The 27,857-nt window shown below is 42.4% G+C and overlaps 1 protein-coding gene across 2 annotated transcripts in view; it reads right to left on the bottom strand.

The window, feature by feature from the left end:
- Nucleotides 1–27,857, bottom strand: part of SLC22A3 (solute carrier family 22 member 3) — a 95,766-nt gene that overhangs the window by 33,724 nt on the left and 34,185 nt on the right. The window contains exons 2-5 of one of the 2 annotated variants that reach the window (XM_057527717.1): nucleotides 15,620–15,723; nucleotides 13,108–13,262; nucleotides 11,264–11,432; nucleotides 10,303–10,420 (exon numbers count right to left, since the gene is read on the bottom strand). In XM_057527717.1, coding sequence (XP_057383700.1) covers nucleotides 10,303–10,420; nucleotides 11,264–11,432; nucleotides 13,108–13,262; nucleotides 15,620–15,723 — 546 coding nt within the window. The remainder of the gene's footprint in view (nucleotides 1–10,302; nucleotides 10,421–11,263; nucleotides 11,433–13,107; nucleotides 13,263–15,619; nucleotides 15,724–27,857) is intronic. The other variant, XM_057527718.1, reaches the window with a different exon arrangement.

The raw sequence follows: 27,857 nt of genomic DNA on the forward strand, positions 1-27,857 counted from the left end.
AGTTGAGTTTATTTTATTGAATTTAAAACAACTGAACGAATCTCTGAAGTTGTCAAGAATTCTGTTTATCAAGACTCTGTGGGGTCCTTCAGCTTTTTCTGAGAACTTCATGTAACTTGAACTCTGAGAGCTCAGGGAACGGTTGTCCAACTGATGGAAACTACTCCTGTTTGTACTTACTGATCAGTGACTCTTGTCCTAATTGAGTATGAGAACTTCTGGTTAATGTCAAAGAATTTAAAGGTTGCCCACATGATAGGAATTGTGCTTTTAATTCTGTTCATTGAGACCACAACATAACACAAATTTACTACGAACTTAACGCCTTTCAATTCATTAGTCATTATTCATCACAACGGCATCTACCTTCATCTGAAATAATAGATATTTATCCAAGATGTATTCATTCATTCTACAGACAAGACTGGCTGCAAATGGTTTGTGGACTTTTGCAGTAACTTGATGGTCCCCAAGGATCAGTGGCCCCCTGGGACAGACAGCCACATGATTCTTCCATCGACTCTGGGGCTGAGGTCACAGGTGCTGCGAGGCAGGAGTGTGTTAGCCAGAACGTTCCTCTTTGGTCACCCTCCATGCCCATTCCTAGGGATGGTAACAAAGGTCTGCTTTTCTAGCGTAAGAGTGTCCTTGGTTCAGGTCATTTCCCCCAACGTTCCCTAAGTCCTTTTCCTGGGAAGGATATAAGGACTTCTTCACTCTTTAAAGCTTCCTTTATTCAGCCACCTTAAGAAAGGTACATTCACTCTTTGAAGAAGGCAGGCTTCCTCTCGATCAGGTCCCCTTTCTGTACATTAAATTATACTTCCCTCCAATAGTGCCAGATTCAAAGAAAAATGAAAACAGCACAGACCCATATTATTTGTTCTAGACCAAGAAATCTAGCCATCCCTGGATTGCATGGGCTTGGTCCCGTTCATGTCTGTATCCACATGAAGAAGTGTTGCTATGGCAACACAACCTGGATGTTCTTCACCCAGCCATCTGTTTGATGGATCTTAATTTTTATTTTTTCCAGGGAAGGGAAGATTTAGCCCTTGAAAATCTAGCACCTGATACCTTTTATACCACCTACCTGGGGGGGAACCTCTAGGAATGGAAGCGAATAGATCCCAGTATGTTTTCTCTGTTACTATTTAGCACAATTTTCTCATGTTTATCTACATCAAAGGAGCATGTCTGTTTCAGAACTCTAATGAAAAACTGATGAACTCATAAAAGTGCTAACAAAAGAGCAAGATGAAAAAAAAATTAATTACATGGGACTGAGTGAACTGATGAGGATGAGTATAATTTTTGTGACTTTCTGTCTGAATTTAAAAAAAATAAATCCCACAAGGACTCAGAGGCAAAGAATATACAAATCAATTTTCACTGCAAAGTAAAGGAGCTGTTACAGTAGAGGATTACTGGACTGAATGTCAATATTATGACATAGTATGAGTGTGTTTCATGTTTGGTAATTGCAATCATTGTTGCTTTTGTTGTGGTCATCCATGTACAATGCTTGGTGTCAGTCTATTTATCTCTTGTAAAAATAAAATACAGTGTGTGTGTGTGGAAAAAAAAAAGAAAAGAAAAAAGGAGCATGTCTGTATACTCCAACAATCAACCTAGCCCTGGAGACTTTAAATGATTTCACCCAGGCTGCATCTCTTTTCTTAGGATTATTTCTTGAAAAAAGGCAGTTTTCCTAATGGGTTGAAGATCTAGCAAGCAGCACTGTCATAGCAACAGCAGCTCTGGAGTAGGAATAATGCCCGGGAATTCCTGCCAGGGAGTTGGATGTGCAGGGTTCTGGAAGTTGTACCCATCATGGCCTCCACAGCAAGGAACACTTTCACAAAGAGCTAGTATTTTCTCATTTATTCACAGTAAGGAAGCACAGCAATTTGGATTGCAGAGACTGCTTTTGCCAAAAACACAAGAGTGGGCCAAGTGGCACAGGAACAAAACACTGGAAAAAGCTGCCATCTTCCTCTCTCACACGATAGAATATGAAGATTTCAAAGACGGTGTTAGAGGGCCATTCTCTTGGCAAGTGTTCCAAAAAGCAAGAGCAAAAGCAAACTCACTTTTTATTCTATTAGAGAGACCCAGAATTAAAATAACTGAAGTAGGCATTTTCACAATTCTCACAAAAAAGAGCAATCAATATTAACAGAATAAAATAAGCCTGTGTGGCTTATTCATTTTGTTTTATATTTTAATTAGTTTTGTTTGTAATGCCACCGGGGCTTGGGCTAGGCCAGAAAAAGGCAAATGCTTCTCTGCATCACCACAGGAGTGCTGGGGCTCAAATGGGAAGGCTGTTGTTCTGAAGGGCGAGGACCAGCCTTTGAGAGGGAAAAAGGGAGGAGTGCATTGTTCCCAGATTCTGTAACTAATGAATGAGGAGTTGTCGCTATGTTGTCACTAAATGTCACCATGTAGAGCTTGGAACTCTTCCCCTTGCGTCATAATCCAGCATCATTTGCCTACGGTGTTTGCTGGAATCTCAGCTTTAGGGAGAGCAGGCCAGGTGAATGGAAGTGCTTTGGCTCTGTGTCTGGACCAAGAATGTACACCAAGAGAGGCCAGTGGGGGGAGGCGACACCTGGGTCCCCTGTGGGCCAGCACTGCTGTCCCGTGTGGGACCCACCTGGAGGACGGGTTCTCAGCAGCCGCAGTCTCCAGAAAGAGCAGGCAGCAGTTATCAGGAGGGGCAACATCTAACTCTATGACAACAGATGAGTAAAGACATCAGCAGTGGGACCCCACTTTTGAAAGAAAGAACAGGCAGAAAGTAAGCAGGGGGCCAGGGCCCCAGTCGAACAACTAGGGTTCAAGTCCAGATTAAGAACTATAGTAGAAACAGGGGATTGAGCAAGTTGTATACATGAAATATGTACAGCTTTCTGCATGTCAATCATACATCAATAAAGTGTGCGTTTTTTTCAAAGGAATATCACTTCATGTTAGACCTTCAAATAAAGGCTGTAAAAGTTTTTTTTTTTTTTTTTTAAGGAATTAGGGATTGAGGAAGAAAGAGGAAGCCTGGCAGGCACCTGGGGGCCCCGGCAGCTTGCATCTGACATCGGGAAATCCCAGGTCCCATCCTCTAGTCAGGCCAGGCATCCCACTGTCTTCTCATAGGGATCAGGGTCCGCAGTGGGCTGGGAGGGGCTTGTGAAGCCAGAAAATGTATATCTTTGGTATCCTCCTCTAAGCATAGCTGGGAAGGTGAGGACTGACCTAGTCACAGGGTGACCAGCTCACCCCCATTTGCCTGAGACTTTCTTTAGGTTTAGCTTTGAGACTTCACTATCCTAGAAATCTTCCCAGTCCTGGGCAAACAAGGACAACTGGTCACCCTCCTGGTAACCATCTGAGTCCATTAGTTGTCCTGGGTTCTGTAGATCCAATTACTTGTTAGAAAGATGTCATCAGACACCAGAACTGACTGCTATCACTATACTTACATATATATTTATTTATATTTATATAACACTGATGCTGAGTGCTTTTCTTTCACAGTTCTGATGTATACTTCTCAAGCTTAAGACCGTGGCAAGAGCATACAGCCCAGTTATTTCAAGAGGGACTCTGAAAGGTCAATTTGAGGGCGGGAAAGAGAAGGCCTGTCTCCCAGGGTTCCTCACTCAAAATGCTGCTCTTTGGGGAGATGCCCTGAAAATCTGCCTTGCCCTCTCCAGGGCTGTAATCTCATTCTTTAAGGGATATGACACTTGGATTTCTAGCTCAATTAAAGTCATATGATGCTCTGGATCATTCTTCCTCAAGATTTGTACAGGTGAAATGAGAGCCCGCTGACCTGGAAGGTTTTAGGCCAAATTTCCTTTAGTGGAAGAAACTTACTATTTAATCACCCAGCTTGGGAAAGGAACTCACTCTGGATTCAACAGTCCTTCACTGCTGTTTTTATGGCTTTTTAAATTGTAGCATAAACATTTTTCCCTATTCATGCAATATTGTCTTATTTTCAAAAAGTTAAAGACATGGGAACTAATTAGAATTGAAATATAGCCCATTTATAGAACTCAGGCTATTTCCAAAAATGGATTTAACTAGAGTACTATTAAATTATTTCTCAGCTCCAAAGATCCATTTTATGTTTAGTATATGAAGTGTCCTGACATTTTTTTATGCAATCAAGAATATTCTAAATTAAAGCTAATGTGGTGGCATGCATATTACAGTAATCATTTTAGCATGTCATGTTAAGGATGATGGCTTTGCTGGTAGAATTGGCATCATTTACTCTGTGTGAAGTCAAAGAATGAAGATTTACTTCTGTTAAGGGAAAGTAATGTACAAGTTTCCAGAGACTTTTTCCCACTGTCTTTTACTATTTTCTAAACTCACACCTTTCTCACTCTTGACACGGTCACTGCTTGGGCCTAAATTACTTTCTCTGGATCTTTTGAAATGAATTCTATGGGAGAGTTTTTAAGTTTCAAGTCTGAGATAATAATTAAACACAAAAACTAACAAAGACAGCACAACTGGATGAAAATACCACACAACTCACATGGACTTCATGACAGCCAGAATCACGGTGTGGTTCCTCTTTTGGAAGAACAAAAATTATGTTTATAAAAATCCCCTTTGGAAAGGAAATGTCAGAAACAGACATTCCCAAAGCTGGAAAGTCCCTGTCTGGAGCAATATTGATACTTCTGTGACGGTTCATTAAAATATAGGAAATATGGCAGCTATTAAGTGTTGGAAGTCTCTCTGGTAACTAAGGTAATCTAAAAATTAGCCTGACACTTTTTAATGAGGTTTTAATATATTCAATTTTGGAAATATATCAGAGTGGGATCATTTATATTGATGATGTTCCTTTTGGGATCAGAAAGCTCAAGTATCAGTTCTTGGTGTCACCCAAACATGTCACCATGGGAACTGCCCATGAGTGTGTTTATGCATGAATGATTATCAGTGTAACATCTGGTACTGACATTTCAATAAACTGTGATTAGCTATGAACAGTGAACTCTACAGACATATCATAAAAGTAAGGAAATTACAATCAAGCCTTATAGGTTTTTGAGTCAACAGAGCATAACAATATCGCCAACAAATACGGACATATTCAGTTCTGTAGTATTAGAGCCTCTTTGTTAACTAGAGTTGTAGCCTACTATTTTCCATGAGCATATCCCACACGAAGACAAGAGGAGGAGGAGGAGGGGGAGAGAGAGATCTTGAGGATAAGGGCCTTTAAAATCCTTTTTTAAAAAAATGAAACCAAAACTGCTGCCAGAGTTACTACCTATGTAGTTGTATAATCCAGGTCAGTAAGTGACAAGGGCTATTTAATCAGGATATCAGTTGACTTTTGATAAATAATGCTCTGTAACAAGCATAGTGGCATAAAATAATAAGCATTCATTGAGCTCACACATTTGTGGGCTGGCTGGGAGACTGCTGATCTAGGTTTGGGGAGACTTTGCTGCAGCAGGCTTCCTCCAAATGTCTCTTAGCCTTCTATGTGGTCAGTAGGAGAACCAGGAAATATTTTTCTCACAGTGATGGCTGAAGCACAGAGATCAAGCCCAAGCACACAAGCACATTTCATGACTCTACTGCATCACATCTGGTCGCCTACCATTGGCCAAAGCAACCCGAACAGCCAAGCCCGAAGTCGAAGGGCAGGCCGTACACTTCAGCCATCATAAGGCCAAAGTAGGTTACACTGCTCTGCCCCGCAATCAACAGAGCCAGGAAGTATCTTCATTCATTGGAAACGAGGGGGAAGATGTGACTATTTCAAACAATAATCTAATCTACCACAATCCAGTGTCATCTAGATAGCAAAAAATGTGTTGGATCACCAAACCCTACTTTGGCAACTGAAATAGTACTATTACTATCAGCTACCTTAGCTTTGGCTGCAAAAACAAACACCCTCAAATCTCTGTAGCTTACTGAGACACATTTAGCAGACTGTAGTTTACAGGGGAAACAATGATTTCTTGGCCACGTTCCATGTCTCAGCTGTAGGTCAGCTGCTATAGCTCTGTTCCAAGTTGTAGCTCTTCTCATTCTGGACCCACGCTGAAGGAACGGCTCCAATTTGGGATGTGATGTTGTTGTAGCAGAAGGAAAGAGCAAAAGAGCTGTCAGAAACTCGTGATGCCTTTACAGCTTCTGCTCTGAACTGGTACCCCCCCACCACTTCTGCTTCTCGGGCCTAAAATAGACCAGGACCTCTGGGTGTCAGTGATGGAACAGGCTGGTGTTGGGAGGTGGCTGAGGCTCTTGTGACGAGAGGAGGGTACAACTGCCAGATCTCCTAGGGCTGCTCTGCTACCAAGCAGATTCTTTCTAATTCATTTTAGCTTCACTGCAACCTAGGATGTGTGCACCCCTAGGATGAGGTGGGAATTGGAGAGGTCTTGGGGGATGAGGTCATTTACATGGTAATAACTTCTTCCAAAAGTCAGGATTTACCAAAGAGAGGTTCCGTGAAAAGTGGAAGGAGAGCATTGGGCAACCAGCCTTGGGCATGGGTGCCTTGATGTTATTATATCCAGAGAGCAGGGATACCAGCTAAGGCAACGGAGGGTTTCTGAAGGTGTGAGGTGACTGTGTAACTGTAAGGTTTCCTGGTGGTCCTACTTTTGACATGGGCAATAGTTCCTTGAGTTGCCAAAATAGGAGTAATTGATAGCATTACCCCCAAAACTATAATAGGCTCCTGCCTTGGTGCTGGTGCTGGAGTTCAAGTCAAATGCCTGCACTACCTACCAGTATTTCTGAGTATTGAAAGAGGGATTTTGCACATTATCATGCTTCGTGGAAACATTAATATCTCTGAAATAGAAAATTATGGTTTGGCCTATAATTTGACTGAATTCAGCTATTAGCAAGGTGTTTTAAACGTCTTTACGTTTTAAAATTCTTTCTCTTTTTAAAGACAATACTTTGCCCTTCTGCTTAGGTTGTACAATTTTTAAAGGCTGGAGATGGACAGGGTCAGTTTGAAGACATTTATTTCAAAAATTGAAGGCCCCTTTGAGAAGCAGGTGATTACAAGCATGAGACTGGAACTTACAAGACAAGCCTGGAAAATCTTGTCATGCTAATGAGCAAGGAAGCATTCAGAAACTACTAGAGGTGTGGCAGAGGGACTCAGGAACCAGCAAAGATGAGCCTCGTCTGTCCAAAGACGGGGGCAATTTGAGCATCAGTAGGATAATAACAATAACTGCAAAAGACTGAAACATACACAGTATGTATAAATCCAGGAGGTCATAATGAGGCTTAAAAAACCATAGCCCACAATGCATTGATCACTTCGAGAATGCAGGCAACCAATTTGCTAATTTGAAAAGAAAGAATTATGCCTATATCCTGCCTTTCCTACAGGAACTGTATCTGAGAGTCATCTCAGTTGATGGGATAAGTTAGTCTTTATATAAGTATTCCAGTAACACATGAAGAAATAATGACAAAATGGGAATATTGTCAATTTGCAATCTCTGATGAATGAATAAATCCAGGCAATGATTATCAGTGGCAGCTAACATCACAAAAGAATAGAGAGGCACAGAGATACTAGGTGTCTCTTAATGGAAATGTACAAAGCCACTTTTGAAGTAGTCTTGCCCAAAATGACAAACCTGAACTTGCTTAACTCTAGATCTAACTACCAATTTAGTTATATTTAGTTGTATTCCATCACAAGGAATACAAGACAGAGGGTCATGTTAAAGGATCCGAAGAGATGTAATCAGTGAAATTTAGACTTCAGAAAGCTCAACAGAAAGAAAACCTTGTAGCATTCTCCACCAAAGTTGCTAGAAAAATTTGCCAGAAAAAGAAAACCTATAGATTAAAAAAGACCGAAGAGGCTTATCAACCTATCACAACACCTATCACTAGGATCCTACGCCCACAGTGGTAGCTAGGATCCTAGAGTAACTGAAGTCCTAGAGAAACTGAAGTCTGATCAAACCTGACTTTCAAATGGAGATCATCTAACTGCTAAAAACTAGAGTTCAAGTGTCTTGGAAGCCACCGGATCCATAGTTCCCGATCTTTTACTATCACAACCATGTAGAGCATTTAAGTACTTCCCTGCTGAAATGATCTCTATCCTGCTCATGAATTCGAAGCGGGTCAGTGGGTGTTGGACTGGACACTCACAGGATGTGGAATAACAGCTATTTTGGGAATCATCCTCTGGCCTCTCAGCAACACTCATGATAACACACAACGTGCCCGGTTAATGCAGCATCTTCTTTCATAAGCCATCAGCACACACTATGTTTTCTATACTCTTAAAACCTTGATTTAGATCTCACACATGCTTAGCTCTGGGACTACGTGCAATGTCTTCAGGATACTGGTGAATGAATAGCAAAAATACTCATTTGGCCATTAAAACTGAGTACGAAGTATCATTCATTTGATCCAGCTGTGCAGACCAATGGCTCGTGTGACCAGAGCAAGCTGAGAGGGCAGTGGGATATTATTTTCCTTACAAGCACAGCTCAAATGTTCTCAGTCAAAGAATGACAAGGATCGATGAGTCTTCATGGTTAGAACAGATCACGTTTTATCTTTACCATATATTTTATGACCTGTAAACCTCAAGGTAAATCATTAATCTACTTCCAACAGTGACAATTGGTCAGTTGAAACCTTTGTAAACCCAGAGCCTACTGCTTGTCGCTTAATGTAAGAGTGAAAGAAGAAGGTAGAAATCCGAATATATCCAACCAGGTTCTGGGGAGCTAGGAAGCTGGGGAGTTGACAATACAACCCACAAACCCATGTTTATCAGAACGTTTCTAGCAAAACAAACTGAATGCTACAAAAGAAAACAATGTTAGCAATATTAATATTAAACATTTAAAAATTCCTCTTATGGACTTCCCTGGTGTTGCGATGGTTAAGAATCCGCCTGCCAATGCAGGGGACACAGGTTCGATCCCTGGTCTGGGAAGATCCCACATGTCGTGGAGCAACTAAGCCCGTGCGCCGCAACTACTGAGCCTGTGCTCTAGAGACCACGAGCCACAACTACTGAGCCCACATGCCACAACTACTGAAGCCTGTGTGCCTAGAGCCCATGCTCCACAACAAGAGAAGCCACCGCAATGAGAAGCCCGGGCACCGCAACAAAGAGTAGCCCCCGCTCGCCGCAACTAGAGAAAGCCCGTGCGCAGCAATGAAGACCCAACGCAGCCAATAATAAATAAATTAAATAAATTAAAAAAATTATTCTTAAATATTCCTTTTATAATAATCCTCTGTTATTCTGCATTCACTTAGTCTTTGCAGCTAAAGCAAAAATCATATCTTTTTTATATGTTATTCTCTAATTATTCAGGCGTTGCTTCAAATACATGTATATGTCTTCGGCTGCATATCGAATCTTTGAAAAGACAAGAATGAGCTTATAATACACCACCCCCTTTTCTCTTAATGCAGTGATACAGAGGCACCCAAAAAGCCTTTGCTGGAGGAAGGAAGGAAAGAAGGGAGGAAGGGAGGGAGGGAGGGCAGACTATTCAGCATGTGTAAGTCTAAAGGCTGAAATACTACACTACTGCCCAAGCTCTGGTTGGCATAGGTAATACTTCCAAGACTAAATTTAAAGACAAATCTTTAGACTTAAACTGAATGTCAAGAAAAGATTTATAGTTTGTCCAATTAAGATGAATGAATGATTAATTACTATGGGGCCTATAGTAGGTGATTCAAGTATAGTAATTCAAGTAACTTGGTGCAACTATTAAAATATGGACTAGGGCTTCCCTGGTGGCGCAGTGGTTGAGAACCTGCCTGCCAATGCAGGAGACGCAGGTTCGGGCCCTGGCCTGGGAAGATCCCACATGCCGCGGAGCGGCTGGGCCCGTGAGCCACAGTTGCTGAGCCTGCACGTCTGGAGCCTGTGCTCCGCAGCGGGAGAGGCCGCGATGGTGAGAGGCCTGCGCAGCGCGATGAAGAGTGGCCCCCACTTGCCGCAACTAGAGAAAGCCCTCACACAGAAACGAAGATCCAACACAGCCAAAAATAAATAAATTAATTAATTAATTAAAAAAAAAAATTCTTAATAAAATATGGACTAAATGACCAATTCACCTCAATTATAATGCTATTACAACTTCGCAATTATTTCTTCTTTAATACACCTTATGATTCTTCCCAAGGTTTTTTTAAAGTCAAACTAAAAATGATTAGTCATATATTTGATAATATGTGCATAAGTGACAAATTAATACACCCACTTTAACAATACTTGTTACTAGTAATATGTAAGATTACCTCCGAGTAATTTGGCGAGAGATATTTCCCATTGCATTTCGCAACGCTCCTCAGAATTTTTAATGCTTTATCTCCTTTCTTCCGAGTAATCAGCCAGCGGGGAGATTCAGGAACCACCCTGGTGAGAAGAAGTCTTTTTTGAGTTATGCCTGCGAATCTCAAAACTCACAAGTTTATGACTTGAGTTTCTCTATCGAAATGGATCTTGCGATCAGATACATGTTTCAGAGATTCTGAGAGCTTAGAACTGGCTCTCTGAAACATAGATTATATTTGCAAGTTTATAACGGAACGGAAAAAATGCTCACTTGATAATTGAATCATTGCTCATGATAAAAATAATCAATATTACATTGCCCTTGCAAGAAGGCTGTCTTAGAATATACAGTCCTCAATTACAAAGATGAAAAAAACTGGGATTTAATGAACATTTAGGAAAAGGTTAAGAACCCAATTTATGTAAACTGGTTTGCTCATATATTAAAATTAAATTAGAGGATGATTAAAATATGTTCATTCTAATAAGAATCAAATGCATACACCTGTAACTTTCCGATAACTTAATTTTCTGATGCTCTTAACATTTTCTTATTCCCCTGAGAATACCTGAGTCACATTAATTTGCTTAATAAAACATACAGAGAAGCAATCTTGTTCATTGCATTTAAACTGCATGTTGAAATACTGGCAGATATGGTTTGTTGCCTTGTAGTTTTCATAAAAATATTACAAAATAATAAAACATAATTAATACTCTATTTTAAAGGTGTTTTTCAATTTTATTAATTTAATAATAACTATTAGTCAAAAACCAATAAATAATCTCTAGAAATTCGCAAAGCCCATAGCCATTCTGGAGATGTTAGAAAATCTCGCCTTCATTTTCATGTTGGTTTGGAAGCATAGATTCTACATTTCTGTGGAATACGAATAAATTTGATAATGACCAAAACCACATTACCAGTAATAAAGGAGGAAGAGAAAGTTGGGCAGCGTGATGGCTAGCTGGATCCCTTGCCAATTGGGGATAAAGTAGGCAATTCCAGGGAGAATTATGATTCCAAGGGTGAAGAACATTTGAATCACTATTCCCACAATCCTCCTTTGTTTTGAACCTACTATTTCTGTCACTGAAGGAAAACAAACAGAGAGGTTAGGGAAGCTCAAGATCAGCTCCAAAACAAACAAACAAACAAACAGAGATGTTACACCCGTGACATCCATCCATCAGCATCGCTAGAATACTATACAGGACTCTCAAAGATCCCGAAGCTTCCATAGGCACTGACCTGATGGGGATGTGTTTCCCAGACAGCTCAAGTCCCTCCCTCTACCCCTCTTCTCTGCGTTATCAACAAGCATGTGCAATCCTCCTACACACCCAGCCGAGCACCCTTCCGGGTATACAAAGAATATATGTGTTGGTTTTAGGAAAGCTTAGACGATGACTATTTTGAAAAGTAATTGTAATTATCAAAACATAAATATAATAAAGTGGCTAGATTTTATCACAGTCTTTAAAGATTTGCATATTACAGTCTCTTTAGGTGATTCATCATGAACATTAGATTCTACAGATAAATTTTTCACTATCACAAGATAGTTTCTATCAAATGATAATTCTCTCCACAGTGTTGGACCTTTCATTTGTGTGATATTTCTTTTAAAATCACATGAAGAATTTTACTGCTGGCATCCTTTCCTCCCCTCCCCTCCCACTGATCTGTTTCTATCTGTCCCTAATTCCATTCTGATCATCCTGGCATATGTTACCTTATTGCTGCCCTAAGATCACAACTAGGAAAACTCACCTAGACTGGGGTCTCCCTAAAAACGCTTCATAGTCCAAAGTTATCCCTTCTGCCCCAGCCATCAACCATCAGTCCCCCCAGCTCTCTCTCTCCTTCCTCGCCCACAAAAAGATCTTCAAAGGGTCCCCAAAGTGGGCACCCCAAAGAGGGGTTGTCCAGCAGTAACAGAAGTGAGTGGAAGCCCACAGATCTGGGGTGATAATCAAAGAGGAGGCTTCACATTTCCCTGGTCACAAATCCACCACGACTTTGAGTGGGTGCCTATCCCAGACACTGCTGGAAAGGTAGCGGCCAGGACCTTCCCCAGTAATAGGAGCAAAGAGAAGTTTTTCTTTCCTTCACACTCAGACATCCAACTTTCTAGGTATGGAAGATAGCAAAGGGTTACAAATGAACTTCTCATTTTCAGGTCATATCTCCTGCATGGCAAAAAGTTCTCCACTTGTACGTAAGGAATAGAATTAAAGAAATAATATTTGAGAGCACCGCAATGTTACCTCAAACTGTATCACAGAAATACATGGAAAATGCTTTAAAAATGTTTCAAGGGGGAATTCCCTGGTGGTCCAGTGGTTAGGACTCTGTGCTTTCACTGCTGAGGGCCCGGGTTCAATCCCTGTTCAGGGAACTAAGATCCCACAATCCACACGGCACAGCCAAAAAAAAAAAAAAAAAAAGTTTCAAGGAACTACTGAAATTTTTCTAAAGATTAATCTCTAAGGAAACAAAGCAAGAAGCCATGTGATAACAGTATGGCTGTGCTAGAAAGTGGTTCATCACAGTATTTGGTGAGAGTCCATATTTGGTTCCCAAAACAAGATGGAACTTGAATTTATGAAGAGTCAGCATCTTGCCCCTGCATCCTCCCATTCGCAGAAATAACGTTGCAGCAATGAAGCCTCACCGTACTTGCAGGAGGAAGGCTGACCAGCAGCACTTCTCACCCGCCTAACCCTGGTTCTCAAACAGACAAGGAGGCGTAGCCAGGTCTTACCAATCACGTAGCAAGTCATCCATGTCCCCTTTCCAAACACGCCCTGTAGGAAGCGGAAGACCACAAACACAGGGAAATTGGGCGCAAATGCCACCACAACACCAGCGACGCCAACACCGAAACAGGATACTAAGTAAATGACTATTCGGCCGTACCTTTTTGAGAAAGAGAAAGGATGAGGTTACCTTAAACGTTTTCTTCAACACAATGAGGAGACTCTCACTGGAAGTGTTGTTAAAGGAGGTTTAAGTGCTGAATTTGTGTCCTCTATAGGTTCATTATTACCATGTCAAGGATGGCTGAAAATGCTACGCTTTGTTTTATAGCAAAGCCAGGGCAAATAAAAACCTATGCCTCTGAAATGACATTACAAAATTTAAAGCACGGAATGCATCCCTTGGGATTGCAGTTTCCAAAGAGATGACCCTGTCCATTACAACGGTTTTTTCCCATACAGTCACTCCAGTGGCACAGCTCGGACACTTCCTAGCATTTCTGTGGGTGGGGTCAGAGGAGAAAGGGACAGAAAGAAGCCAAAATGGTCATGACAGCCAGGAGGCCTGGCCTTCTGGCTCACCCATCCACCAGTCATGCAACTTTGGGTGAATTTCTTAAGCAATTCAAGATGCAGGTTTTGTTTGTTTGCTTGTGATTTTTTTTCTTTTACCTTTTCTACAGTGAGGTTGTAGAGACCAAACTGAGATGCTAATGTGAAAGCTCTTTACAAACTATCAAGTTCACAATAAATGTGATTTGTTCTTAAGTTTTGTGTTTTACTTTCACCATGTACATAGCCATTATTAAAGTGCTTAGGCAAAAGACACAGGTGACTGCGGGCAATATTCTGAGAGTCTGATGCTAAGTGGTCCAGTATAGCTGTGCCAGATTATTGGCTGGTGAAGCCCTGTCATCAATCACCTTTGAGAGATTAGACTCAAAGACATTTTCCCATAGAAATTTCCATCAAATTCACACAGCATCTTGCTTCAGAGTGGAGACACAAGTAGTCTCGGTTTACCTAGGTTTTTAAATTCACTCTCTGCCCTTCCCACTCTCCTCTCACAGATATATGACCTACTAAATTGCTTCTTGTCCTTTCCTTCAAGAAAATAAGAGATTAAAGGAGCTGAAAGATGGTCAGCCCCGAGGTGAGGCAGCATTATTCACGGCTCTGTCTTCCTCCCCAAAGTACCGGGTCACATCTGAGGACAGACGCTCAGCCCCTCCTGGTACACAGGTAGGAAAAGCCCCCTCCTTTAGTCAAGTTACTTAAGTTTGAAGATATGTTGATTGGTTGTGAAAGAGAAACATGCCGAAGAAGCAAAACTTAATGCTTAAATTAGGAAGAGTAACAACAAAATGAAAGAAATACATATTGAAAATCTATAACTCAATTCCAAATGGCAGCCAGTTAGGAAAGAGAGGGTTGTGTGGGGAAGATTAAGGAAGGAAAAATGAATTGAAAAGGCTGTAAGGAGAAACAGTAGGAAAGACACCGATAAAAGAGAGGGAAAGAGCACCAGACACAGAGGATTAAGGAGAAAGTCACAGGCCGAGGAGGGCTGGGGGGACAACACAAGAAAAAGAAGACAGAGGAAGGGAGAGCAACCAAAGGTTCTACCCATTTTGAAGTCCTGGTCTGGTCAAATGCAAACCACCAACTGCCTACAGGATTGGGGGCATTTTGTCTTGAATTCTCCAATTAACTGCTGTTCTCAGCTCTGCAAGAGGCACTCCCAGCCCTGCCCACTGCGAGCACGGTCATGACGACCCACTGAGGCTGGGCTGGAGTGCTGGGAGCAACAGTAAGCCAGACATGGAGGACAGAGAGAATTGTTAAATCACTGCAAGTATGTTCTTACTTAGAATTGGGATAAAGGAACAGTTAAACAGGAGTACAATAACCTACATCAATAATGTGTGAAACGGGGATATCTGAAGAGAGAGCACGACTGTCTTAAATATATACACTCACTTTGTGTCTGCCATTAACTGGTGTATTTATGGATGTTCAAGAATAGATCAAATTCTTTTCATGGTTTTTGGAAAACTTTTTTTTTTTTGCATAGTTTTTAATTTGTAGAATAAATACAAAAATTTGTTTTAATTAAATGAAACAAATTTGTAAGGGGGCGACCTTATGACTAAATTAATCAAGCCGCGACCAGCGAGTTACTGAAGCCCATGGAATCACCTCCACAACATCCAACCAGCCAGCCATGGGCCCCGCCATGAAGTCACGGCCTTGCTGCTCTGTGTTTCCTCTCAGATGCATTCAGACCCAAGGGGAGCAGCCCCAACCATTTGTACAGTTCAAGGGGTGAGGAGACGAAGTTTTACGAAGGAAGGACTTAGTGCAGCCAAACAGGTATGAATGTCATAAGTGGAGGAATTAAGATTTTTTTTCCAAAATTAGCAAGAATAGTTTTCTAATAGTTAACATGAAACATCTTCCTCTCCACAGGTACACATCATCTTCTAGATGTAAACTGGCTGCCATACCCATGCCTACCTGTCCGCTGCATAGCCCAAGGTGAATGCCCCGGCCAGGAAGCCCAGGTTTAGGATGGCTTGTGTGAGGTCCAGCATCCAAGCATTGACACACACGAGGTCAAACTGGGAAAACAAAGAAAACACATGGGAGACGGAGACATGTGGCAATGCTTAAGACATTAAGACACCTCAAGACACCTGATCATCTGTCCAGACCAGTGATCCTTAAACATTTTTGCTCATATGCTCCTTAAATAAAAATTTTAAGTGTATCGCATAGATATTTTTACAGTGATATATAAACATCTCCTTTATCAGTTTCACTATCTGCCATGGATGTAATTTTCAGTACACTACAAATGCTGACATTTTTAAATCGTTCTTTCAACTGCATCTGATAGAGTACTCTAGCCACGTGACACCTACCATCATCCAGTGAAAACAAGTTCTTCAATAGCCTAAAATTTGACACTAATCTGTTTTCTCTTTGAATTCTTATTTTCATTCCCACATACATATATCCTAATATTTTATGTAGAAAATATTGTGTTTTGTGTTAATGTGTATTATGTTAATGGACAGGTAAATAAATACTTCTGCATGTAATAAATTATGTACATAAATTGACATTTAATTAACATTATTTTTCTGTGACAATGTCTCTAACTATTAGAATCCTTTCTGATTGGGTTATAATTACAGTTACTTTTAGAACACAATTGACAGAAACATAACATATGATGAATCTTGAAAAAGAATTATTACTCAGGAGTAAAATTTTGTTGGAAATGCACTGCGCCTTTTCTAGAAGAATGTTAAAAAAGCCACTTAGTTCATGTAATCTGTGGTTGAAGATTGTTTATTACTAGAATGAGTTAGGGCTCAACATCAATTCTATTCCTGTTTTTCATTTTTATAAATTTATGTGCCAAGAGAACTTGTCTGTATAAATAAATTAATGGGAATGGAGAGAGTTTTGTTACAGTATTGTTACTCAATTCTTTTGCTTCCTTCTCAATGCCAAGGTTCACAGAACAATCTATCATCAAAATTATTTTTAACTTTTCTATTAACCAACATGCCATTTAAGACTCCTACAGTCTTGCTGTCAGGAAAGAAATGGAAACCACCAGACTTACAAAAAGTTGTTTAATCAAATCATTAGGGTCATTTACTTTCTTTCTTAGTTACTTTCTTACCAATATTCCAAACTGTCCCACTGTTTGGTTCCCCACAGGTTTTAAAACCCCAGGTCAATACATCATAGTAAGATGGAAGAGAGGTGGGAGTCCTTCCACAAAGGGGGAGAAGGATATTAGGAAAAGACCTGTGTCCTCATCATGTACATATCCTCAGACAGATCCATTTTGGACATATGTATATTGAGGCTCTGAAAACTGATTCCCTTCAAAGTAGCCAGGCCCTCTACCTTGTGATTTTCTCTGCACACCTCCAAATGGTATGCTTGCCCCAGTGTGAAGACCACTACTCTAGACTGTAGCATGATGAGGAAATTAACGTTGTTGGAATAGGAATTGTGAGTGGTCTTATAGATACATATTCGTAAGCAAACTGTAATAATATTTATTTATAGAACCTGACTTGTCTTGGTTCTACAGCTAATGACCTGTCGACTAACATAGCTGGAAAAAAAAAACTGGGGTCAGTAGCAGCTGGCTCACTTCATAGACTTACTGAAAAGATTTATGGAGATTAAAGAAGTAAGAATATACACATATATGCATAGTAGTAGTAACTTAAAAGAGCTTTATCGTCAATGTAGGTACTGGTTTTCCAAAGCACAACAATTTCATTTTAAGTAAACTTGCAGATGATTATCTGAAATAATTTCCCATTAGAATTAAGCATATAAAGGATGCAGTTAAAGTATATAAAATCTCAGAGGTCAAACATGTGATTTAACCGCCAGAGAAACCATTTTGACTCAGAAAAGTGTCAGCCAGTGTCAAATATAACCTCTCAAAGAGTAGAATTTGCTTCCTCCAGCTGAGCTTCAGATAACTTGGTTAACTAAAGATAAAGGAATGCTTTTCATAGATGACACAGCAAGGCCCAGCAAGAGCTATCCTTTTATGAACGTATTTAGCTGCTTTTGAATTGTGTGAATTAAAATACCCCTAAATACTCTTTAAACACAAAGATATTCTCTAATATAAAACCAGTGATCTTGGATTTCCCTGGTGGCGCAGCAGTTAAGAATCCGCCTGCCAATGCAGGGGACACGAGTTCGATCCCTGGTCCGCGAAGATCCCACATGCCATGGAGCAACTAAGCCCGTGCGCCACAACTACTGAGCCTGCGCTCTAGAGCCCGCGAGCCACAACTACTGAAGCCCACACGCCTAGGGCCCGTGCTCCGCAACAAGAGAAGCGACCGCAATGAGAAGCCCGCGCACCTCGAGGAGGAGTAGCCCCCGCTCTCCGCAACTAGAGAAAGTCCGCGCAGCAACAAAGACCCAATGCAGCCAAAAATAAATAAATAAAAAAGAAAGAAATTTATATATATAAAAAAAACAGTGATCTTTTTCACTCTCCCATAAATTTTCAAAAAGGATTTTTTTGTATCACAATAAAATTAATTTAAAATAAATGTTTAAGTGGTTAAGGTGCTATGATAACTTAGTTTCTAAAGCACTATGATACCATCCAGACCACATATTGTCAGCCCTCTATACTTTGTTTTGCATCTCAGATGCTGGAGGAGTGGAAACTACAATTCTCAGAATCCTTGCCAGCAGGGGTTCTGTTTAGGTTCTGCCAGTAGGGGGCGCTGGTGCAAGATCAGAAGGCAGGAGGGAGGTAGTGGGGATTCTGCTTCTGGCTGTGGCAGCAGCACTGGCTCCAACTGTAGCAGTGACAAAAGTCAGTGCTTTTAACCACTCCCCGGCTACACAGGGGCAAATGGACAGGACCCACAGGCTCTGTAATGCCGTGGAGCAGGGCAGGGGTTCTGCAGGAGCTGTCTTTCCTTGCTTTTCAAGCCTTTCCAAAACAGCTCAAATCCAAATCCTTTTATTCAATCCCTTCCCACTTGAAATACCTAGCCTAGTTTCTCTTTTTATGCCTGGGAGCCTGCCACCTTTCAAAAGCACAAAAGAAGTTAATATAAACAAATTACATACCTGTAAAGAAATGCACACACACACACACACACACATTTAGGTTCCCAGTAGGGAACAGACACTGCAGTCACTAGGATGGAAGGGCTTGGTTTTGACTCTTGCGTGTACAGTCAGGAGTCAGAACCCTGCCTCCTGGGGCTGGTGCTTCCTAATCAGCTCTGAGCTCGCTGCCTGCTGCCAAAACAGCTCTGAGTCTGAGATATGTTTTTGTGTCTAGAGAGAGGTTGGCATGTACCAAAGCCAATGAACGTCATAGGGTGAAGACTTTTTCCTGAAATAAAGTACTAAAAGCTGTTTGTAGTTCCCAGGGAGACCTAAAACCCATCTCTTGTCAAATTTAACTAAATTTGAATCAAAGACACAAGCATTTACGTCTGTCCTAAGGCAATCTACCAAGAACAAGTGAAGCATCTCCTTTTTTTTCCCTAAGTGTACATATTTAAAGTTATTTTTAAATGCTCATAAATCCAGGTGTACCCATCCTGTTAATTTTCTTTTAAAGTCACTTTTATTTAAATTTCAAGTCATTTTTACACAAAGAGAATTACTCCCCTTGGCATGAGCAGAAAGCCAATCTGATAAAAGATTCAAACAACTGTTCATGGAATGCTGGAAGGGATCACATTGCTTCATTTTGCAGAAAGCACAACTCTAGCCTAATTAGATACTTTCGAAGAGCTTCCAACCAAGTGATTTTTTTAGCTTTTCCTAGTCATTAAAATCCAAACAGACAGTATGTTAACTTGAGTTGTAATGATAAAATGCTGGAGCAGGTCATTATCAGATCTGTGCTCAAGTTTTGATTTCTAAATTATCCTTAGAATCAGAGTAACAGAATATCTTCAATATACAAAGGCCAAAGGTAGGAAATAAGGTAAAAATAATGCAGGGATGCAGGAGACTTAGGACCTCAGGAGGGGGCTTGCCCGCTCCTGAAACCACAGGGAATGGCCCCTGATGACCGGCAGCTGGCTTTTCCATAGATGTCTTGTTTAGCCTTCTTGAACAAATTCTCACGTGAGAGATTCTAAGTTTAGAGGACATCACAGTATTTGACTCCAGTGTGCCTTTGGTTTGACCACTGGGTGTAGGGTGCCTCTGACTACATTTAGCACTGGCCAGACAATCACTCGTTGACCCCCACGGATGGATTCCATTCCTAATCAACAAGCCGCCATCACAGAGCCTAATAATGGTTAAAAATAGTGTACTCATAAAGAAAATCATTTGGGTTGGGTCTCCATGAGGGGGAAGGATGTCATTATTAATTCTAGTTTTAATGAAAATTTCTTTAACATGATCCGATAGCATTATTTGGGTATCTTAATACCAAAAAGTTAATGCTTTTCTGATCTGTATGAACCATCATGATGAGCTGCAGGTATGAAAACTAATCATCAGGTATTTACAGCTTCCAGTGGTGTGCCTGGCATCATGCAGATGAGGCTGGGAGCAATACCAGTGATGAACAGGCTTTGCTTCTGCCTCTGTGACGAGCTTATTACATGGCTTAGAGAGCCAGGATCAGTTCATGGGCAGCAAATGCAGAGGAACTGAGATCTAAATGGAATGGGATTGACTATAAATGCGTGAGGGCCTCAGGGAAAGAAACGACTGGTGGGACCCAGAGCAGTCAGATTCCTGAAGAAGGTGGGACATAAACAGATCCTTCAACAATGAGTTGCATTTAGAAGGAAAAAAAAGGGGAAAGAAGGGTACTGAGCAGGGCGATGGGCAGCCTAGGCTCAAGGACAGAAGCGTGCGGGCCAATGAGGTTCAGATCTGCCTGCAGCAGTGGAGGTGCCAGGCTCAGGTTTGAAGCTGAAGAACCACTCGTGTCTGTGCCCCCAGTGGGGAAGGGAGCGCAGGTCCCGCAGGGACAGAGTTTCTTATTCAGGAAACCAGAGGCATCGAGAGAGCTCACAACAGGGAGGAGGAAGTTCTAAAAGCTAGAGGAAGAGTCTGGAAGGTTGCAAATGGAGAGGTCCAGAGCAGAAGCCTTGGTCCCGGGACAGAACGAGATTCCAGGGAGATGATAGCAAGACCCAGAGACGAGACAGGAAACCCAAGAGTCTGCAATGATCACCTAGAACAGGTGACCTCACCGGCATAAAGAGGCACCACTGTGTGATGCAAGGTTTATAGAGCATCACCTGTCATATCAGCTGCTCTCCAAGGTGGATAATAAAAATAATGCCTCATCATTTATTAACTGAAGACCTTCGTGACTCACCCTCACATCTTCAAAGTTCAAGCTGTTTTATTTCTTTGTAGTGAAGACAAGCAATTACTCATCTGAAAATGTTTACGATTTCTCTAAACAACTGAGACTATGTGAAGATGAGAGGAAAATGACAGGCTCTGAATCTGGACAGATCTAAGGGCAGAGAGGAGCCGCGGCTCTGGAGTCAGCCCAGGTGTTGATCCAACACTCCTAGCTTTGTGTCCCTTGGTGATTTTCTTAGTGTCTTTAACCCTCTGTGTCCCTACCTATAAAATGGGGGTAAGAACTGGACTGATGCTGTCACTCAGGTAATATACATAAAGTACTTAGCCCAATGCCCGAGATATTAAATACCCAATAAACTTTCCCAATTGCATTATGATAACTGATCTAATGTTGATGATAATAAATAGCATAATGAATGGTTTTATTTATTTTTTTATAAATTTATTATCTATTTATTTTTATTTTTGGCTGCATTGGGTCTTCATTGCTGCGTGCAGGCTTTCTCTAGTTGCGGCGAGCGGGGGCTACTCTTTGTTGTGGTGCGTGGGCTTCTCATTGTGGTGGCTTCTCTTTTGTGGAGCATGGGCTCTAGGCACACGGGCTTCAGTAGTTGTGGCACTCGGGCTCAGTAGTTGCAGCTCGCAGGCTCTAGAGTGCAGGCTCAGCAGTTGTGGCACACAGGCTTAGTTGCTCCACCACATGTGGGATCTTCCCAGACCAAGGATCGAACCCATGTCCCCTGCATTGGCAGGCGGATTCTCAACCACTGCGCCACCAGGGAAGTCCCAATGAGTGGTTTTAAAATGTGGTTTTCAACACTGACTGCTTGTTAAAATTACTTGGAGTAAGTGAAAACAAGCCGAAGCTCCGCTCCAGACCAATTAAATCACAATCTAGTCTAACAAGAAGGTGAGTTTGGGGCTTCCCTGGTGGTGCAGTGGTTGAGAGTCTGCCTGCCAATGCAGGAGACACGGGTTCGAGCCCTGGTCTGGGAAGGTCCCACATGCCGTGGAGCGACTGGGCCCATGAGCCACAACTACTGAGCCTGCGCGTCTGGAGCCTGTGCTCCGCAACAAGAGAGGCCGCGATAGTGAGAGGCCTGCACACCGCGATGAAGAGTGGCCCCCGCTTGCCGCAACTAGAGAAAGCCCTCGCACAAAGACCCAACACAGCCATAAATAAATAAATTTTTAAAAAAAATGCAAAACCTTAAAAAAAAAAAAAAAGGTGAGTTTGAAAACCACTCGTATGGAGGTTATCAGTGATTTACATGCCTGCTGGCGGGTAGTTAATTTTTGCATATTGTACTGGGTTGAATAGTGTTCTCCCCACCCCTCCCACAATTTATGTCTATCTGGAACCTCAGAAGATGATCTTATTCGGAAATAGGGTTTTTGCAGATATAATTAGTTAAGATGAGGTCACACTGGATCAGGGTGGGCCCTAATCCAGTGACTGGTGTCCTTATAAGAAGAGGAAGCAGAGGCACAGACACACACCTGGGGGGAACACCATGGGAAGACATAGGCAGAGATTGGAATGATGCATCTACAAGCTAAGGACCACCAAGGATGGCCTGTGTATTTGCTTGTTAGGGTGGCCATGATGCAGTGTGGCTTAAGCAACAGAAATTTATTTCCTCACAGTTCTGGAGGTTCGAAGTCTGAGATCAAGGTGTCAACAGAGGTGGTTTCTTCTGAGGCCTCTCTCCTTAGCTTGAAGACAGCTGTCTTCTCCCTCTGTCTTTACCTGGTCTTCCTCTGTGTGTGTCTATGTCCTAATCTCCTTCTAACAAGGTCATTAGCCATTTGGATTAGGGCCCACCTGAACAACCTCATTCCAACTTAATTTCCCCTCTAAAGAATCTGAAAAAGAGTGGATATATGTATATGTATAACTGAATCACTTTGCTGTACACCTGAAACTAACACAACATTGTAAATCAACTATACTCCAATATAAAATAAAAATTAAATTAAAAAAAATAAGGCTTAGGGAAGCCATTGAAGGATTAAAAAAAAAAAGACTCTATCTCCAAATATAATCACGTTCTGAGGTGCATATGAATTTGCGGGGATTATATCTTAGCCCATAACAGCCGTCAACCCTGGAAGTTACCAGAGAGGCATGGAGCAGATTCTCCCCTAGAGCCTTCGGAGGGAGCAGGCCTTGCTGACACCTTGCTGGATTTTTGTGTTTTCTAATGCAGGTCCCATATCTTTACTATTAAGACATAGTGGGCTTTGCTGTTATTCTCTCTTTTTACCTTTGGTCTTTAGTAAATAACTGCAAGCAGGTAACATCTTTATTTTAATGATATTTATTCTGGTTGCAGATAATTGCTATTGATTTCTTAAGCTACATCTCAAAATAACATACCCACACTTCCTGATAAAGCTGATTTCTAAGAAAATAAGAATAATGAATAAGGAGGTTTACAGTCCTCAAAGGGAAAAATGGCTAAATTCAGAAGGACAATGTAGAGAAACAACTAAATGGGGGATTAAGCTCATAATGAAATGCACCTCTATGAGCATTTTACTAGAAAATGTTTTACTAGAAAAGAAGTAGAGATTTAGAAATACATAGGAGTTTGCTAAATCATTCTGTTCATAACGTTAAGTGACTTAACACAGTGCTTCTCAAACGCGCGGACCAGCAGCACAGAATCGTCTGGGAACTTGGGAGAAACGCAAGTTCTTGGGATCCACCTCCAACCCCCTGAATCAGAAACGCTGGGGTGGCACCCAGAAACCCGTGTTTGAACAGATCCTCCAGGGGATTCTGCTGCATGCTCAAGTTTGAGAACCACAGAATCTAACACATTACTTACATTAGTAATTTTTCAAATTGGACGCTGCTGTGGACCCCACCTCACTCCCTCATCCCCCTCCCCACCTGCGGGTTCTCCTCCTGGTAGAGACTGAACACCTAAGTTTTGCTTCTAGATCTGTTTTCTAGGGAATCTAAGCTGGAAGAAAAGATATAGGACCACTTCATAAGATTTTGTTAGAAGAAGTAAAACGACTTAAAGTGATACCCTAAACGTAAAGGATTTCACTTGAAGAATGCAGTTGAGAATAAAGCCACAACGCCCCATTGCGCCTGAGCCTTCTTCCTCCTGCATTCTCTTCTCTCTTTTCCTTTTTCCACAGCCCAGCCCACCCAGATGGAGGGGAAAGCAGAGGCTTCAGAAACAAAGCAAAGAGGGATTAGAAAACAGAGAGTGAGATAAAGGGGCTGGACAAAGAGGAAGGCACTGGGAGGTGAAACCAACAACTGCAAGTGGTAACTGCGACGTATGCCCTGCGGGGCAGCTCTTCCCCACGTGACGGTGCAGCAGCTGCCCTGTAGGCTGGAGACTCTCACGACGCGACCGGCGGGGCTGTGTGTACCACCAAACGGCACAGCTGGCCATGGGTGGGCCGTGTCTATCTAAAGGGGGTGGGTTCAAAGCTGAGAAAACTACAACCTTGGGCTGCCCTGGTGGCGCAGTGGTTGAGAGTCTGCCTGCCAATGCAGGGGACACGGGTTCGAGCCCTGGTCTGGGAAGATCCCACATGCCGCGGAGCAGCTAGGCCCGTGAGCCACAACTACTGAGCCTGCGTGTCTGGAGCCTGTGCTCTGCAACAAGAGAGGCCGCGATAGTGAGAGGCCCGCGCACCGCCATGAAGAGTGGCCCCCACTTGCCGCAACTAGAGAAAGCCCTCGCACAGAAACGAAGACCCAACACAGCCATAAATAAATAAATAATTAAAAAAACAAACAAACAAAAACTACGACCTGCTCAGGAAATAAGACTTAAGAAATCCACATTGGCTTCCAACTCCCAAGGGCCACAGAGATCCACATATTTATGAATTACTCTCTCTCCCAATTTCCAGCTAAAAGGGCCCAACCAATACAATCCTAAAAACTGCAAACCACAGACAGAAACTAGAGACGTGTCCTGCCCAGAGACCTGAAGCTTTGGGAGTTTCAGCAGAAAGCAAAGCGGGTCTGAGTCCAGCCAGGCGGACACCACCTGCTGCCATAGAACCTGTCTAAGGGAAGCAAGCCTGTCGGGGAGCTGAGCAAAGAGACTCAACCCTCGTCCCCTTCCCTCTCCATGCCCCTCACTCACAGCTCCTGGGCTGGAGCCAAGGCTTGCGGAAGTGGGAGGATTCTGGGCATCCAGCTGGTGCAGGAGCCTGCGGTGTGTGCTGCCGGCGACCGGTTGGCAGGGCTGGCCCTGAGTTGCATGCGTGTCTAGAGGGGGTTTGCAGGACAGATACTCCAGGGTCAGCTGCTGAATGGCTGGAAGCAGAGGCGGGTCCTTCCTTGCCCGGCTGTCTTGTGCAGCCATGTCAACCCCCCACGAGGAGAAGCTGCTAGAACTCTCTGAGCCCATGGAGGTCTCCTCCTGATCCCATGCAAACCAGAGAAAAATCACAGTCAGTGGGAACCGGCAGAACTGAACAGACACCGTGTACTCCTCACCAGGCTCCGAGCCAGCTCCGAGCCGGCCACGTGCCCATCTGCAAACACAAGCAGAGGAAAGCGCCCAGGCTGGGGCCAGACTCCGAAGTTCAACCGAGAACCATCTGAACGTTCGGAGCAAATGGTTCTCGGTAATAAGTGAGTGCAAGAAACAGGAGCACTAAAAACCCTAATTCAGAGTTTCGGTGAGACGCCAGAGGCCATCACATTGATGAAGCAAGAGTGGTTAGTCGGGGGAAAAGGAGCATTCTGCAAAAAGGAATTGTTGGAGATTAAAAGCATAACTGCTGAAATTAAAAACAAACGGAGGCAGTGAGGAGCACTGATGGAACGCTGGGGACGAGCGAGTCAGTGACTTCGAGCATCCGTTTGAAGAAGTTTTCCAGGAACCTGAGAAAAAAGGCAGAGCAGACACCTGAGAAAAAAGAAGAGAAGCACAGAGCAGTCCAAGGTGCTAACGCTGGTTTTTCCATAAATGGGAACCCATAAGGGAGGAGGAGAAGTTATGATAAGGTGCAGAGAGAAATTCTGTGAGTGGAAGGAAGATTTGAGCCCAGTGACTGGCAAGAGAGGTCCCACTGTACTATAAATACCTGCACTTCAATCCCCACACCCACCCTCGCTCCAGAGACCCCTGAGTGTGAGTAGGGGGCCTGGAGATGAAAGACTTTCAGATGTTTCCTCTGTGCTCAGCACCACAGGCACCTGAGCTTTCTCCCTCCATCCCTGCCCTTGTCCCATCGCACACCCTCCTGCCCCTAGCTTGGGATTCAGCTTTCTCTGGGGCGGTTAAGTCAGGCATTGGTCTATATTTATTGATATGGAAAGAGACCTAACACTTTAGCAGATTTAAAAATCAGGTTACAAAACACAAGGCCTACGATTCCACAGGTGTACAACAATCTGTATTTAAGCACATACGTGGAAATATCAGAAGGGAAGGGCATCCACAAGTTTTTTGAAAAAGTTCTGACTGGATTCTAAGTGATTTTGTTTCCATACTTGTGTGTTTTCTTAATTTTCTTTGCATTGAGTATGTATTATTTTATGTATTTTATTACAAAAATGTAAAATATCCACTTTGGAAAAACACGGAAATTCTATACTGAATGTAAAGCCATATTAGAAGGATGGGGAAAGAGTTTCATTGAGGGAAATAAGGTGAGGACAGCAAGGGGAAGGGGGAAAGGGCCTCCAGAGTCGGATGGTGAAAGGCTGGTATGTGCTGGAGTGAGGTGGGCGCTCTTCCTGACAATTATGTTTGAAATGATTGTTGGTGGGAAATCAGAGATAAGTGAGGGTGGGGTGGGAAGACTGTCCTCTTAAAAGTCTTTCAAATGATACTTAATTTCACATGAAATTTAGGAAGCAATTAAAAAAGCAAAATCACAAATCAAGAACCTCTTTCTCCATGCAGTTAAGCCCTTTAATGTCTAAGGCAAGTCTGCTCTTACTCCTGGCAAATCCAGTTCTGATAAATGAGTTTTCATGGCAGAATGCAGCTCTCAGTCTTTGCCACTGCTGCCTGATCTGAAGTTAGTGCACAGGCAGAACTAAGATTTTGTGTGCTTGACCTCTGATATTGTCCTTCAAGTCTCTGAGGAACTGTTTGTTTTCAGTCTTTTGTTTTTCCCTCTTCTTCTTTAGACTGGGTCATTTCTACTGATCTACCTTCAAGTTCACTTGTTCTTTCTTCTACCATCTCCAATCTGCTATTGAGACTAGTTAGTGAATTTGTCATCTCAGTTATTGTACTTTTCAGCTCTAGAATTTCTATTTCTTATATCATTTCCATTTCTCTGTTGAGATTCCCTATCTACTCATTCATCATTTTTCCTTTAATTCTTTGAACATCCCTTAATTGGTTGAACATATTTATAACAGCTGCTTTGAAGTCTGTGACTACTGAATCCAAGGTCTGGGCCCACTTGGAGTCCAGTTCTAATGGCAGCCATTCTCCACTGCCTCACTGTCTACCCCCCAGCATGATCACATTTCCTGTTTTTTGCATGTCTTACTGGCTTCAGATGTCAAAGGACAGGGCTTGAAGTGGTCACTTCAGTCTCTCTGAGTCCTGCTGTGCTCTTCTAACGATTGTAGGCTTTTTGTTCTGGTAAAAAGTTAACAGACCTGGACTTAAACTACAAAGTCTGACTCCCCTGTGATGTATGGCAGCTGGTAACTCAGCTCAATTGTACAGCTTCTGACAGCTGCTCTTTTGGCCTGGCTCTCTGGTGGTCTGCCCCGGAATTTGGGAAGAGTTTATATTCAGATTTTGGGGTTCAGCTTTCTGTGGCCCTCCTGCTTTTGGGGAATCTCACTCCCCTAATTTCCAGCTGGTCTGTTGGTTTGGGGCTCTGCTCTCTCACGCCTTTAGCCAGTAGGGCTTTAGCTTTTTATTACCCA

Source organism: Balaenoptera acutorostrata, chromosome 14 (genome assembly GCF_949987535.1).
Source record: "Balaenoptera acutorostrata chromosome 14, mBalAcu1.1, whole genome shotgun sequence".
NCBI classification, from domain to species: domain Eukaryota; kingdom Metazoa; phylum Chordata; class Mammalia; order Artiodactyla; family Balaenopteridae; genus Balaenoptera; species Balaenoptera acutorostrata.